A 13,265-nucleotide genomic window follows, 5' to 3' on the forward strand; every position below is an offset into this window, starting at 1 on the left:
CACAATTGTCTTGGAATATCCCTCTTTGGATTTTTAACCCTGTGGTAGCAATTTGTCCTCTATCATAACTCAGTTATAAAGTGGCTTGACCCTGTTTCATAGTGACTGCTATGCAAATTATCAGTGTAGGATGTATTTCTCATATCCACAAGCATTCCATAATCCATTAATGTGGAATTCTGTCAAATGTTTGGCATGTGTGTTATGTTCAAGAGTGTCTTCATAAATACTTCAAAATGTATCGATTTCTCCTTTTTAGGTGGTATACTACTGCTGTTGTTGTTGTGTCTTTCGGCTTTTCCCGGTTAGGGGTCGCCACAGCGGAACTCCGATCCGCTAATGATTGACAGTTGATTTTTACATGCTAAGTTGCTGGCCCTAACGCACAACCTTCAACGAAGGGGTACGCCCATTCACGCATCTCTCCAACAACAACAACATACTACTGCTGTTGTCCTATTTCCCAATTCTCTATAAAACCTTTTAGATCAATAACAAATTGCTAGTTTTTTTCTTATATTTTATTTTTTTTATTTTATATGTTTTCTGCATGCCTTGTATTGTTTCTGCTTGCTTATGCTGATATTTATGATTTATTACTGGAGATGACGCAACAGCAATCCCGACCGATTTTGATATTGTGTGTTGCTTTTATTACATCTATTACTCTGTGAGTTTTTAATGACCAGTTCCCGTTTCTAGATTCTTCTAATACTGATACTTCTTGTCTCAGTGGGTTTACAGTTCTCTTGGGTCAGTGCTTCTGTGGTAGTATTGTTTCTTCTTCCTTTCTTTCCCTTTGTTACTCTCTGTTTTTGTGGTAACACTTTATCAGTTAATAGTTTAGCTGCACAGTAGAATATTATATTTTTCTGGTATATCGCAGGTCTCTGTCCTAACAGTTCCAACTGCTGTGCTCCTCTGCTTTATCAGTAATCTAACACTTTGGGTCTGGTTCATTTTCTGTAGTCTTTCCCTCATCTATCTTAATGTATTTGTCCATTTCTACTAAATGAAACAGGACATCCCTTGTATCATTTTTTTCTTTACTGAGAGTGCTTTCTTTACTCCATTACCTGTTAGTTCCCCTGCTGAGCAATTCTAGTTGGACTTTTAACCATATCTTTTACAGAAGAAAATTTCAATTTGGGTAGCACTTCTCCAAGTGTCCCAGTCTGTTTGTTATACCACCCTCATGCTGTGATACTACTGCATTACAGCCTCCACATGAAGCCCTTAACTTCACAACTGGTCTATCAGATTAATTTCAATGTTTCTTTTCCACATCACTAAACGCACTGCTTCTCAAAACATTCCACTGCAGAGGTCATACTGCTCTGCACATATATTGCACCATACCAGAACTCTTTTCTTTCTCACGCTGTCTCTCTCTTTGCTTTTTTTATGAATTTTGATAGCCTCTGAGTTCTGTTCCTTTTCCTAAAGCACTTCATTGGTTGCAGTTTTTTTTTTCCAAATGCCTAATGTTTCTTTATCTAGGCATTATTTACTCTAATCTGTTATATTAAAGATCACAAATTTAGCATTTTAGTTATCCTCAGTGGGGCTCACTCATGTTTTTAATCAAAATGTACAGATGTCTTGTGCTTTGGGTGATGTTACTATTTTTTTTCTAGTTCACTATAATGATTTTTTGGGTCATCGATGAACTAAGTTTGTGTTTTTCTTTACATTTCTCAATATTGCTGAGCTAGTTTTCTCCCCTTAAAATAGTTTATTCACTTTGCTGTACAACAGCATATACTGCTAATGCCTGCAATGTTACAATGATTCCACTTACTGGTTCCACATTCTGCATACTATGGACATTCTGATGTTTTACAAGACTTCTCTTATGTATAAAACGTTTGAAGCACACGGAACAATGATAAGGTTTTTCACCAGTGTGGTAACTTTGATGTGCAGTCAGACTTCTCTTATCTCTGAATCCCTGGCCACATGTGGAACATTTAAAGGGGGTCTTCCCAATGTGGATATACTGATGATTTATGAGAGTCCGTTTCAATCTAAAACTCTTGTCACACATGGTGCACTTATGGGGCTTTTGACCAGTGTGGATAGTCTGATGACTTAACATGTTACCCTTCTGTGCAAAACTTCTGTCACACATACTACACTTATAGGGTTTTCGTCCAGTATGGACATTCTGGTGTGCTGCCAGACATCTCCTGTTTCTAAAACCCTTGTCACACGTGGTGCATTTGTATAGTTTCTGCACATCGTGGGAACTCTGATGAGTTAGCATTGCATTTCTGTATCTAAAACCCTTATCACATATGTTACATTTATAGGGGTTCTGCCCAGTATGTATATATTGATGTGTTTTCAGACTTTTGTTTTCTGTAAATCCCTTTCCACATGTTTTACACTGATAGGGCTTCTGTCCAGTATGCATACTCTGGTGGACCTTCAAACCTCTTTTATCTGTAAAACCCTTGTCACATAAGGCACATTTAAAAGGTTTATCACCAGTATGGATGAGCTGATGACTTATCATACTATATTTCTGTGTAAAACTCTTGTCACACATTGGGCACTTGTAGGGCTTCTGTCCAGTGTGTGTGTACTGATGCTTTAATAGGTGACCCTTCCATGTAAAACTTTTGTCACATGTGGCACATTTATAGAGTTTCTGCCCAGTGTGTACACTCTGATGCATTTCCATGCTTCTCTTATGTATAAAACTCTTGTCACATGTGGCGCACTGATATGGTTTCTGCCCCGTGTGAATACTTTGATGTGCTGTCAAACCTCTCCTATCTGTAAAACCCTTGCCACATATGGCACATTTAAAGGGCTTCTGTCCCATGTGGATACTCTGATGATTAAGCATAAAGCTCTTGTATTTAAAACTCTTGTTACACATACTGCACGTATAAGGTTTTGGATCACTGTGACTACACTGATGCTTTATCATGCTTCCCTTTTGGGCAAACCTCCTGTCACACATGGCACATTTATACAGCTTTTCCTTAGTGTGCACTGACTGATATTTACCTCTTTTATCCTGTGTAAAATTCTTGTCACGTCTAGTACATTTAGAAATTTTTCCTCCATTCTGGAGACTTTTATTCATGCCTGAATGTTTCTTATATTTATTAAGCCTTTGCCCATTGTGGACCGATTGGTGTTTTTCCAAGCTAGACTTCCATGCAAAACTTTTGGCACGTGTGTTACACCTAAAATGTTTCTGTTCAGTATGAACAGTCTGACGTACTTTACATGTAAATTCCATGTCATCCATGGCTTGCTGGTTCAGTTTCTTCTGACTGAATCTCTGGTCATGCATCACTAATGAGTTAGATTCTTTTCTCCCATTGGAAATTGACAGATCATTTAAGTTGTTGCTACTGAGTTCAGGACTCTTGGTATAATTAGGACACATGCCTGGACGTCCTCTTTTGACTGTTTTCATTTTTAGTTCACTTTTCTCATTAGGCTCTTCATTCATTTCTAGGACATTATGATGTCTACTTCCAGTATGCAGTTGGTTAAACAATGTGCCTGATGACTTATCTGGAAAAGTTTCATCTCTTTTGTCATTGCAGTATTTTCCATGTGATAACAGCAGATTGTAAATCTTACTGAAATCTGTATTCCTGTTGACTTAAACGTAAAGAAAACGTGTCAGAACATAATAAACAATAAGTTAAGTCAATTTTCTTACCCAATGAAAATAAAGCTACAATGTAGTTAAACCATACAATGCTGCACAAAATTTCAGTATCAAATGTGTCAACAAAAAAAGCTGCTGAGTTCTCTTTATGCCTCACTTTTCCTTCATTAACTATATTTAGCATGCTAACTGAGCTACTGTTTCATTTTTAGCTGTATTTAAGATGTTCCATTATATGTGTGATGTAGTATTTACATGTTCTGTAAAATGCAGTGATTCCTCACATCACCCCAGCTTCACTTAAAGTTTAAGAATATCTCTGATGGCATTCAACTTAAATCGCCATTGTACAGACTGAGGCCAAATAGTTAGCAAAGAAGATTAAGGGCACAAAGTGATAACAAGATACTTCCAGTGTAAAGGGTTTGACTGCTGAAGCTTTCATATGTCTGCTATGTGACCTCGAGTAAGTTACGTAACCGTTTGATGCTTTGGGGCAACTGCGAATTTGAGCTGGGCTCCTTAATGGTCTCCTGGACTGAAAACCTATTAACTACCTATGAACATCTGTAGACTTAAAATGAAGTTACAAACTGTGCTGAGAAATGCAAACATTGATGTTCACAATACAGAAGCTCATCACAAGGTTAGTGCACTAATCAATACAGACCAATATCATGCTCAGCCTGGTTGAAATGCAAAACATTTCACAAAAAAGTGAGAAATGTAAGTAATACCAGAATAGCTAAAATTAGTTACACAGAAAAACTGTATGTGTACATTATAGTCAAACCTCTTAACCTGCAGACATTGGAAATACTGTAGGTAGAAAGGGAGGGATTCAGAAAATAGTGTGACTGTCTAAATCTAGCCTGAAAATAGGGACAAAACACCAAAAATCCATCATATGCAGGGGTTAATCAGATCTGAAAATAGTATGTTCCTCCATAACTGGGAGATTTGAGAGGCCCAGCTACAGCTGTAATATACAGTGTTTACATAAGGATCGACAGCGGGCCATCTTCTGTAATTCTTTGTGAGGAGAAGTGAAAACAAAGATAGGGATTGTGTTAGGTGACATTGTTGTGTTGAAGTAGGAGCATTTGGCTTGGATAAAGAGGTGCTCTTTGAGTTTCATTCTGAATTTAGATTGTGTTGATTTCCTTTAGGTCGATGGGGAGAGCCTGCAAAAGAGTAGGTACCCAAGAGGAGAATGCATGTGCAGTGCTGTGGAGTTTGGTTTTAGGGGTACTGAGAGTTGGTATGGCTTGTGAGTGGTGTCCCCGGTTGTACATGGAGGATTTTTGATGAAGTTTACCTCAAGGGGAGTAAATGTCTGGAGATGGAGTAGTTTGTAGAGCTGGGATCCTAACAGTAGGTTAGCTCTCCTAGGTTGTCATATTTTTTTTCATTTTTCCCCCCTAGGCTGATAGAGTGATGCTCAAAGAGGAGTGACTTTGCAATAAATCAGCAGACGCTGTTGGAGTTTGGAGGGTGTAGGTAATTTTCTTGGAGGGAGATGTGAAAATCTTTAGCCCATATTCCTTCTGAGCAAGAGCTCCTTTGCCGATGGCTGCTCTGGCTGACTGAGTTAAAAAAGAGGATGTTTTTTTTGGCCCAGAAGAGGAGGACATTTAATTTTGCTCTAACTTTATCTCTGTGGAAATGGAAGTTTGGAGAACAATCAAGCCATAATCCTAGGTATTTGAAGAAGGAGGCTGTTTGCATGCACTTGCTGAAATTTCTGTGCAGTTCCAAAATGCACAGTTTTGGTCTTGGAAGGGTTGAGTAGTAGTTTATGGTTTATAAGGCATTAATGGAGCTCCTGTATACTTAATGTTTGTCTGAGAGTGACTTGTTTGATAAATAACCATGTCATCTGAGTACAGTATAAGTGGGAGGTGGAAGATGGGAGAGATGACAAAGAAGTTTATTAACGAATATAGAGAAAAGGAAGGGTCCAAAACTGGATCCGCGTAGTGTGCTTTTAAGGTGCTGATTCTGATTTGGAGGATCTGATTTCAACTGTGAAGTGTCTGTCAGTGATGAAATTGTTAAACCAGGAAAAGTGGTCTGGGCTGATAATCTCTTTTCCTAAACAAACCAATGGAAACTGGTAAGGACATCAATACAACTATAAAAGTGGGAGTAGATGTCAAAGGCATAGGCAGCAGCTTTAACAATGGGGCCTGCTGGTAAAGGATTACAGAGGAATTTATTCAGATCATCAAATAATTGAATAAGGTCTGCTTTTGAGAAGCCCCTAAACACAGAGGTATTGGCAGGGGGCAAACCACCAGATTTAAAGAAAAATGTCACCGATTTATGATCTGATTTAAAAAGACATGATGATACACATGAAGATGTGAAGAAGTAGCCATGTTTACTGGGACAAGATTAAGGATACTGGGACCCCTAGTAGGAAGGTTAACAATTTGTAAAAAGGCAGTTAGCATTTATTATGTCAAGGAGGCTTTGGGCATGCTAACCCTTGGCATTGTATATCAATCAGTTTATTGATGGATAATTGAAGTCCCCCAGTAGAAAAGTGGTGGGTTTAATGGGGAATTCAGCTAAGATAGTCATTATGATCAGAAGAGGTCATGCAGGATATCTTTATAACTAGCTTTGAAGTGGCAATTAGTCTTGTTATTGTGACTGGACATTTAGGAGATCAAATCTGATGTCCTGAAGAATCTGTCATGAGATGATCAGTGACAAATACCGATACCTTCCTCCCATACAAACTGCCACAACTGAATCTATTACATCAGAAACATCAACAAGCAAAACCACAACTGATGACGTCGTAATTCATTGAATACACGCAAACTGCTTAATACTGCAAATAATGAAAACGGTGAATTGGAATAGGCAACAATATACTCCATAAAAATGCAAGTGCAAAGTAATCAAATACAAGAACTTCAAAACCCGCTATGATTTCCCATGTTCTATAATAACTGTACTTCTATGTTTCTACATGGACTGTTAAAACGCGTACCAGATATAATGGGCAAATGTAAATCTACTGTTTCGCTTATAAACAGCAGTCATAACCACTAAAAGATCTTGGGTACTGCATCAGTGCAAGTATCTCACATGGCAATGCTACCCCCTACACCAAGCTCCAAGTAATGGGGAAGACCATACCTCTTAATCTGAACCATGCTTCATAAAAGGTAATGAAGAAGAGGAGGAAAGCGGAATGTATTCCTCTTCATGTTGTCAGTATTTACACTTCCCTTAAATAAATCACTGCCCGAAGTAGCACAGTATTCTGACAGCACAATCCAACAACAAAGACTTCAAGTACTTAAAACCTGCTAGAATTGTTGCCACTAAGAATGAACTATTTTCATTCTAAAGCCCTGCAGTTGCTCGTATAAGTAATCTTATAAGTAAGCACTAATAAACTAAAGCACTACACCCTCTTATACTCCCTTTAAGTACTTGGCTCCCTATTGGTCCTTTTTGATCAGTCAAAAAGTAGTTCCTTACACTATTCAGGCATGTCCAAAAGTCAATTTCGGGTTTACTCTCCAGTCCAGCTGGTGAATCTGGGAATCTTGAGGCAAAATTACAACTGCCTTATGTACACAGACCACCCTCTCCTCCTCCCAACAAGCTCAAATATATGTGAGAGATGCAACTATATAGCCAAACTGGAGGCTGAGCTCTCTCAACCCAATCCTGGCACAGTCAGTCAGGAGGAGAAGGTAACCACACATCCAGTCTCACATAGATCTATCGCAACAGCAAACCAAACACATAAACACACAAAAATATACACGGAGGCTCTAAATAAAAATCTGCCCAAGCAGCAGAGACCTCCACAGCAGACATCCAAGCAACCGCTACCCCACAACAATACCCACGTATCACATAGTTCACAACGTCAGTGTGCCACACAGTTACAGCCCTTAAGGCTAAACAACACACCTAATATACTTGTAATAGGTGACTCTATAGTCAGACACACTGACGTCCCACTCACCAGGCTGAACAAGGATGGAGAAGGTCATTGTAAGCTGCCTGTCGGGTGCCAGGATCCGCCACATAACACAAGCACTCAGGTCACTCCAAAGCAAGTACAAATATGACTCCGTCATTGTCCATGCTGGTGTGAATGACCTGAGACGTACCTCCCTGGACTACATGAAAAGAGACATAGAGGAGCTCTCTGATCATGTAGCCCAGGCCGGTATGACCCTGACCTTGAGTAGCATCTTACCCTCACCAAGAATGATGATAGAGTATAAAGACAAAATGATCAATTTTAACAATTGGCTAAAGTATTGGTGTCATTCAAAGGGGATCCAGTGTCTGTCAGCCTGGGATGACATGCTCGACAAGCCACGTTGCTTCATTAGGGACGGCTTGCACCTGTCACCCCTGGGCTTTCGAATATTGGCTAAGGCTCTTGCCACCCCCATAATGCCTTTTTCAGGCAAGGCTCAAAAGACAAACCCACCTCCATAGACAACACAAGGAAAAAGAAACTAAGGGTAATGCTGCTCAACGCCAGAAGTCTAAACCTCAAGATGCACGCACTGGAGGCTCTCCTCGGTATGGAGAATATCGATATCTGTGCAGTAACTGAAACCTGGTTCAAGGCTCCCGAGAGCACCCCAGCACTATCAGGTTATACCTCATACCATGCTTTTCGGCCCCAAAACTCGGACCGTACCACAAAAGGAGGGGGAGTATCCATATTCATCAAAGATACCCACACCTCCAGGTTAGTGGCACTGCACGAAGCATCGGAGACCATCAATGTGCAACTAACAGTGGGAAAAACTGCCTTTCAGTTTGTAGCCTGCTACAGACCACCCTCCCAAATTCAGGAACCCCACTCAGCTTTCCTGAGAACACTGGAGAATATGAAGGTCTCTACAAACACCATCATATTGGGTGACTTCAACTACCCAAACATAGACTGGGAGCACTACTCAAGCCCCAACACCCTCGCCCAATGGTTCCTAGAATTTATAAACTCAAATGCTATGGAACAACTGGCCACCACTCCCACAAGAGGGGAAAACCTATTGGACCTGATCATCACCAACATGGGGACTCTATGTTCCATACCAGAGGTATACCCCTCATACCCCTCATACCAGAGGTATACCCCTCATTGGTAAGATCTGACCATAAATTAATCTCACTGGACATCCATATCCCGTCCCCACCCCCAGCCAAGGAAACCACGGTGAAGAACTTCTCAAAAGCAAACTTCACACTTCTCAAAACTGAGGGGGAACCCTTCAAAGCCCCCGGGCCAGTGGAAAATATGGCCCAAACCGCAGAATCCTTTACAAACGCATTCTATGGACACCTACAGGAATGCATGGATCGTGCTATCCCAAATCAAACCAAGACTCACTCCTCCAAAGGCAGGAGACCTGTCTGGTTGACCCCCGCCATGAATAAGCTATACAACAGAAGGAGGAAGCTACTACATGACAGAGCAAAATCCCAAAAAGGGAAGGCATCTCTGATCAGTACTAGCAAGAAACTACGATCCCTCATAAAATCATCGAAGGCCAGCTTCAAAAGAAAAATTGCACAAGATGCTAAAGATAATCACAAGGCCTTCTTTAGTTATGTCAGGAACCTGGGTGCTCTGAATTAGTGCAAAATGACAAAAAATACACTGAACCCACAGACATTGCCAACATCCTGGCAGACAGGTTCAGTGCAAACTCCCCCAAAAGAGCAAATGTCTATCCCAACAGAGTGTAGCCTCCCTGACATCACAGATGCACAGGTGAGAGCTGCCCTCTCCAAAGCAAAAAACACAGCATCAATGGGACTAGACAGTGTCCCGGGCTGCGTCTTACATGAGCTCCAAGAAGAACTGAACCCTCACATAAAGTCACTGTTCAATCTCAGCCTTACTACAGGATATGTACCCAAGGAATGGCGTACAGCAACAGTGGTCCCACTCCACAAAGGTGGTGCCACAACGGACCCAGGAAACTATCGCCCTATAAGCCTGACTAGCCTGGTCTGCAAAGCTATGGAATGTATCATCATGGAACTCATAAACAAAGACATTGGGAACCTCCAAACACTGGATTCTACCCAATTTGGCTTTGTTAAGGGCAGATCTTGTCTCTTGAACCTGGTCGACTTCTTTGAAACAGTCACCAAGGCCATAGATGAAGGGAAGGTAGTCCACAAAGCCTACCTGGAGCTTGTAAAAGCCTTTGACACAATACCCCAGTCAGGCATCATAAATAAGCTCACCAGCTTAAATATCAACCCCTATGTCACAAGATGAGTTGCAAACTGGCTCAAGGATAGAACCCACATGGTCAGAATTGCAGGTGCCATGTCAGACTCTAAACCCGTTACAATTGGCATCCCACAAGGCTCAGTCCTGGGACCTCTCTTGTTTGGTATATATTTCTCTGAGGTACAGGCTAACACGGGAGGACTATGGCTGACCATGTTCGCAGATGACTGCAAACTGGGTGCCATAATCGACTTGCCGACTGACACAAGCATCCTCCAAAAGGGTCTCACAGAGACGGATAACTGGTGCCAGAGCCATGGCCTAAAGCTAAATGCCAAAAAGTGCATAGTCATCCCCTTTGGGAAAAACAAAGTGCCCACAAATTACCACATAGGTGGTAATCCATTAAGTACGGAAGAAGTAATTACGGATTTGGGGACCCAAGAAGATAGCAATCTCTCCTTTGACAATCATGTTGCCAAAGTGGTTAGAAAGACCTTCTATATAGCCCACCTTATCACGAAAGGGTTCACATCTAGATCAAGAGAGGTCATTGTGCCCCTCCAGTCATCACTCATCAGACCCATAACTGAATACAATGCCCCATTTGGGATGTACCTTACTCGACACCTGCAGCAACTGGAAAGACCCCAAAAGTACCTCACCAAGAGGATCAAGGGACTCAAACAGATGCCCTACGCAGTTAGGCTAAAGAAACTTCAGCTCTACCCAGTTCCTTACTGCCTACTCAGAGGCGATCAGTGCCTGATGTATAAAGCCATGTCCAAACCAGAATTAATGGACATGCTCCACCTCAGGAAATCCAAATCCCTTAGAACTACATGCTCAAGGGACTTAAACCTCTGCACAGAAATAAATAGGACATGCTGGAGGGACAGATTCATATCCCAGAGGAGCCCCTCACTCTGGAACAAAATCCCAATCCATGTTAGGCAGAACCCCTCAATGACCCTCTTCAAGAGAAATCTTGATGAGTGGATGGGAGATCGTACGTTTACCCTTGGGATCTCTTCTGTGTCCCTACTAGACAGAGGCACAGTAAACTAACCTTAAAAGGGCTATCTTCTGTGACCTACTATACAGAGGCACAGTCAACTAATCTAAAAGGGTGGCAAAAGCCAAACACACTCTGGCTAGGCTTATAAATGCCCTAGGGCAGATAGCCTAGTATCAACCTATGAACCTATGAATCATCAATGACAGAACCAAAGTTTTAAACTTTATGTCATAGCAGCACAGTTCTGAAAGCTCACATCTCTGCACTATTCTCCACATATTCTGATGCCCAGAAAAATATGTTAATGGAAGCAAATGATACACTGTATCATAAAATGTCTACAGCTGCAGGTTCTTGGAGCATGAGATGTATCACATCTTGCACATAATTCACAACCATAGTGCCATAACAGCATGCAACCTCAATGTGATGGGATGCTCATCAACTCCCTAAGCATTTTAATCTTATACTCTTAACAACTGTACGAATTCTTGAAGGGACTTAGCCCATAACGCCATGTATTATTGTCTGAAATTGAAGCCGCATGATTTTGATGTTGTCTACTATGTTTTATCCATGTTTGTCACCCTACTGAAAAAGTACAGTAGTGTACCTACCATAAATGTAGATGTTCGAGTGTATTCACTGTTGCAGTCATTACACTTGGATTATCCTGCTGGCAGGCTACCCGCAGTCAGCCTGAATTCCAAAGTCCTGGTCCGGCGTCGGTTGCTGTCGCCTCTTCCCTGACGTCAGAGCGCCAGGGGTATATAAGATGCAGCCAACGACATTTTCTTCAGTTTTTCTTACCCCAGATGTCAGGTGCCACCAAGAAGGTAGGCAATACATATTGCTTATAAAAGCATACAGTAAATTAAAACCAATACCTTCATCGACAAGCAAACACGCCACATAGGTTGTATAGGATAGAGAATTATAGAGAAGTCCCAGCAAAGAAAGGCGGATGGAGGGTAGGTAACCTGGACTGCAACAGTTAATACACTCGAACATCTACATTTATGGTAGGTACACAACTGTGCTATGTTCATTGTGTTTCACTGTTGCAGTCATTACACTTGGGTTGAATCCCAAAGCTGAGGTAGGGCGGCTGGGTCTAAATAGGATTAGGAGTGGCTATGAGGCCCTGCAGAACTGCAGTGGAAAAGCCTGCTCTGGATTTAGAGTAAAGAGGTAAGTGATAATGCTTGGTAAAAAAGTGTGCCCAAGTTGCAGCCTCCAAAATTTCCTTAGTTGGTACTCCTCTGAGAAAGGCTGCTGAAGTGGCTGCTGCCCTGGTAGAATGTGGCCTAATATTCTTAGACACCGACTTGCCATGCTGTGCATAGCAGAAACGAATGCAGTGTCCTATCCATTTTGAAATAGTCTGCTTTGAGATAGCCTTTCCTTGTGACCCTGCAGCATATGCTACAAACAGTTGCTCAGTTTTTCTGAAAGCTTTTGTTTTGTCCAAGTAGAGGCGTAGCTGCCTGTGTATGTCCAAAGAGTGCAGAAGTCTCTCCCCTTTATTCTGGGGATTTGGATAAAATGTTGGCAAATGAATGGTTTGGTTAAGAGCCACACTGGATACTACCTTCGGCATAAATGTTGGGTTTGTCCTTAGAGAAACCTTGTCCGGATGAAAAATGATAAAAGGTTCCACTGCCATTAATGCCTGTAACTCTGAGACTCTTCTTGTTGAATTTATTGCTAGGAGCAGAGCAGTTTTCCATGATAAGAATTTTATATCAGCTGTATTGGCTGGCTCAAAAGGAGGCAGTGTGAGTTTTTCCAAGACAAAGTTGAGGTTCCCTGTAGGTAATGGTGCTCTCTTTGGGGGGGGGGGGGTGTCTTATGTTTTTTGCCCCCCTGAGGTACTGTCTTAGCAGTGGATGTGAGAAAATAGGAGGTTCCGTATTGTAATGAGCTGAAATGGCAGAGGCATGGATGTTAATTGATGAGAAGGATAGGCCTTTGTCCAGCATCTCAGTTAGGTATTGTAAAATCTGAGGAATATTTGGAACAAGTGGTTCATGTCCTTGTGCCTGGTTCCAAGCACAGAATCTCTTCCATTTTTCTGCATAAGATTTCCTGGTGCTGGGCCTCCTGGCTTCCAAAATGACATCCATAACAGCTTTAGAGAGAGGTGTGTTGTGAGTGGCTATATTATTTGCCATGCAGCCAGATTTAAGGTTCTGAGTTGGCTGTGCAGGATCTGATTGTTTTGTTGAGTCAGCAGGTGAGGAATTTGAGGTAAAGTCCAGGCTGGGCCTTGAGACAAGTTATTTAGGACTGGGTACCAGTGCTGGCATGGCCAGTCTGGGGCAATCAGAATAATTTTTGGCTTCTCTTGTCTGACTTTTAGGAGTACC

At 41.6% G+C, this 13,265-nt stretch overlaps 1 protein-coding gene across 1 annotated transcript in view; it reads right to left on the reverse strand.

The window, feature by feature from the left end:
• Nucleotides 1-383: 383 nt before the first annotated feature.
• LOC122811756 (zinc finger protein 260-like) overlaps nt 384-13,265 on the reverse strand; it is a 277,067-nt gene continuing 264,185 nt past the window's right edge. Inside the window, exon 4 of the mRNA XM_044083812.1 lies at nt 384-3,627. Within this exon, the coding sequence (XP_043939747.1) occupies nt 1,736-3,627 (1,892 nt within the window). The 3' untranslated portion in view covers nt 384-1,735. The remainder of the gene's footprint in view (nt 3,628-13,265) is intronic.

The sequence above is a fragment of the Protopterus annectens genome, chromosome 1.part1 (genome assembly GCF_019279795.1).
Source record: "Protopterus annectens isolate FY-2018-M chromosome 1.part1, PAN1.0, whole genome shotgun sequence".
NCBI classification, from domain to species: domain Eukaryota; kingdom Metazoa; phylum Chordata; order Ceratodontiformes; family Protopteridae; genus Protopterus; species Protopterus annectens.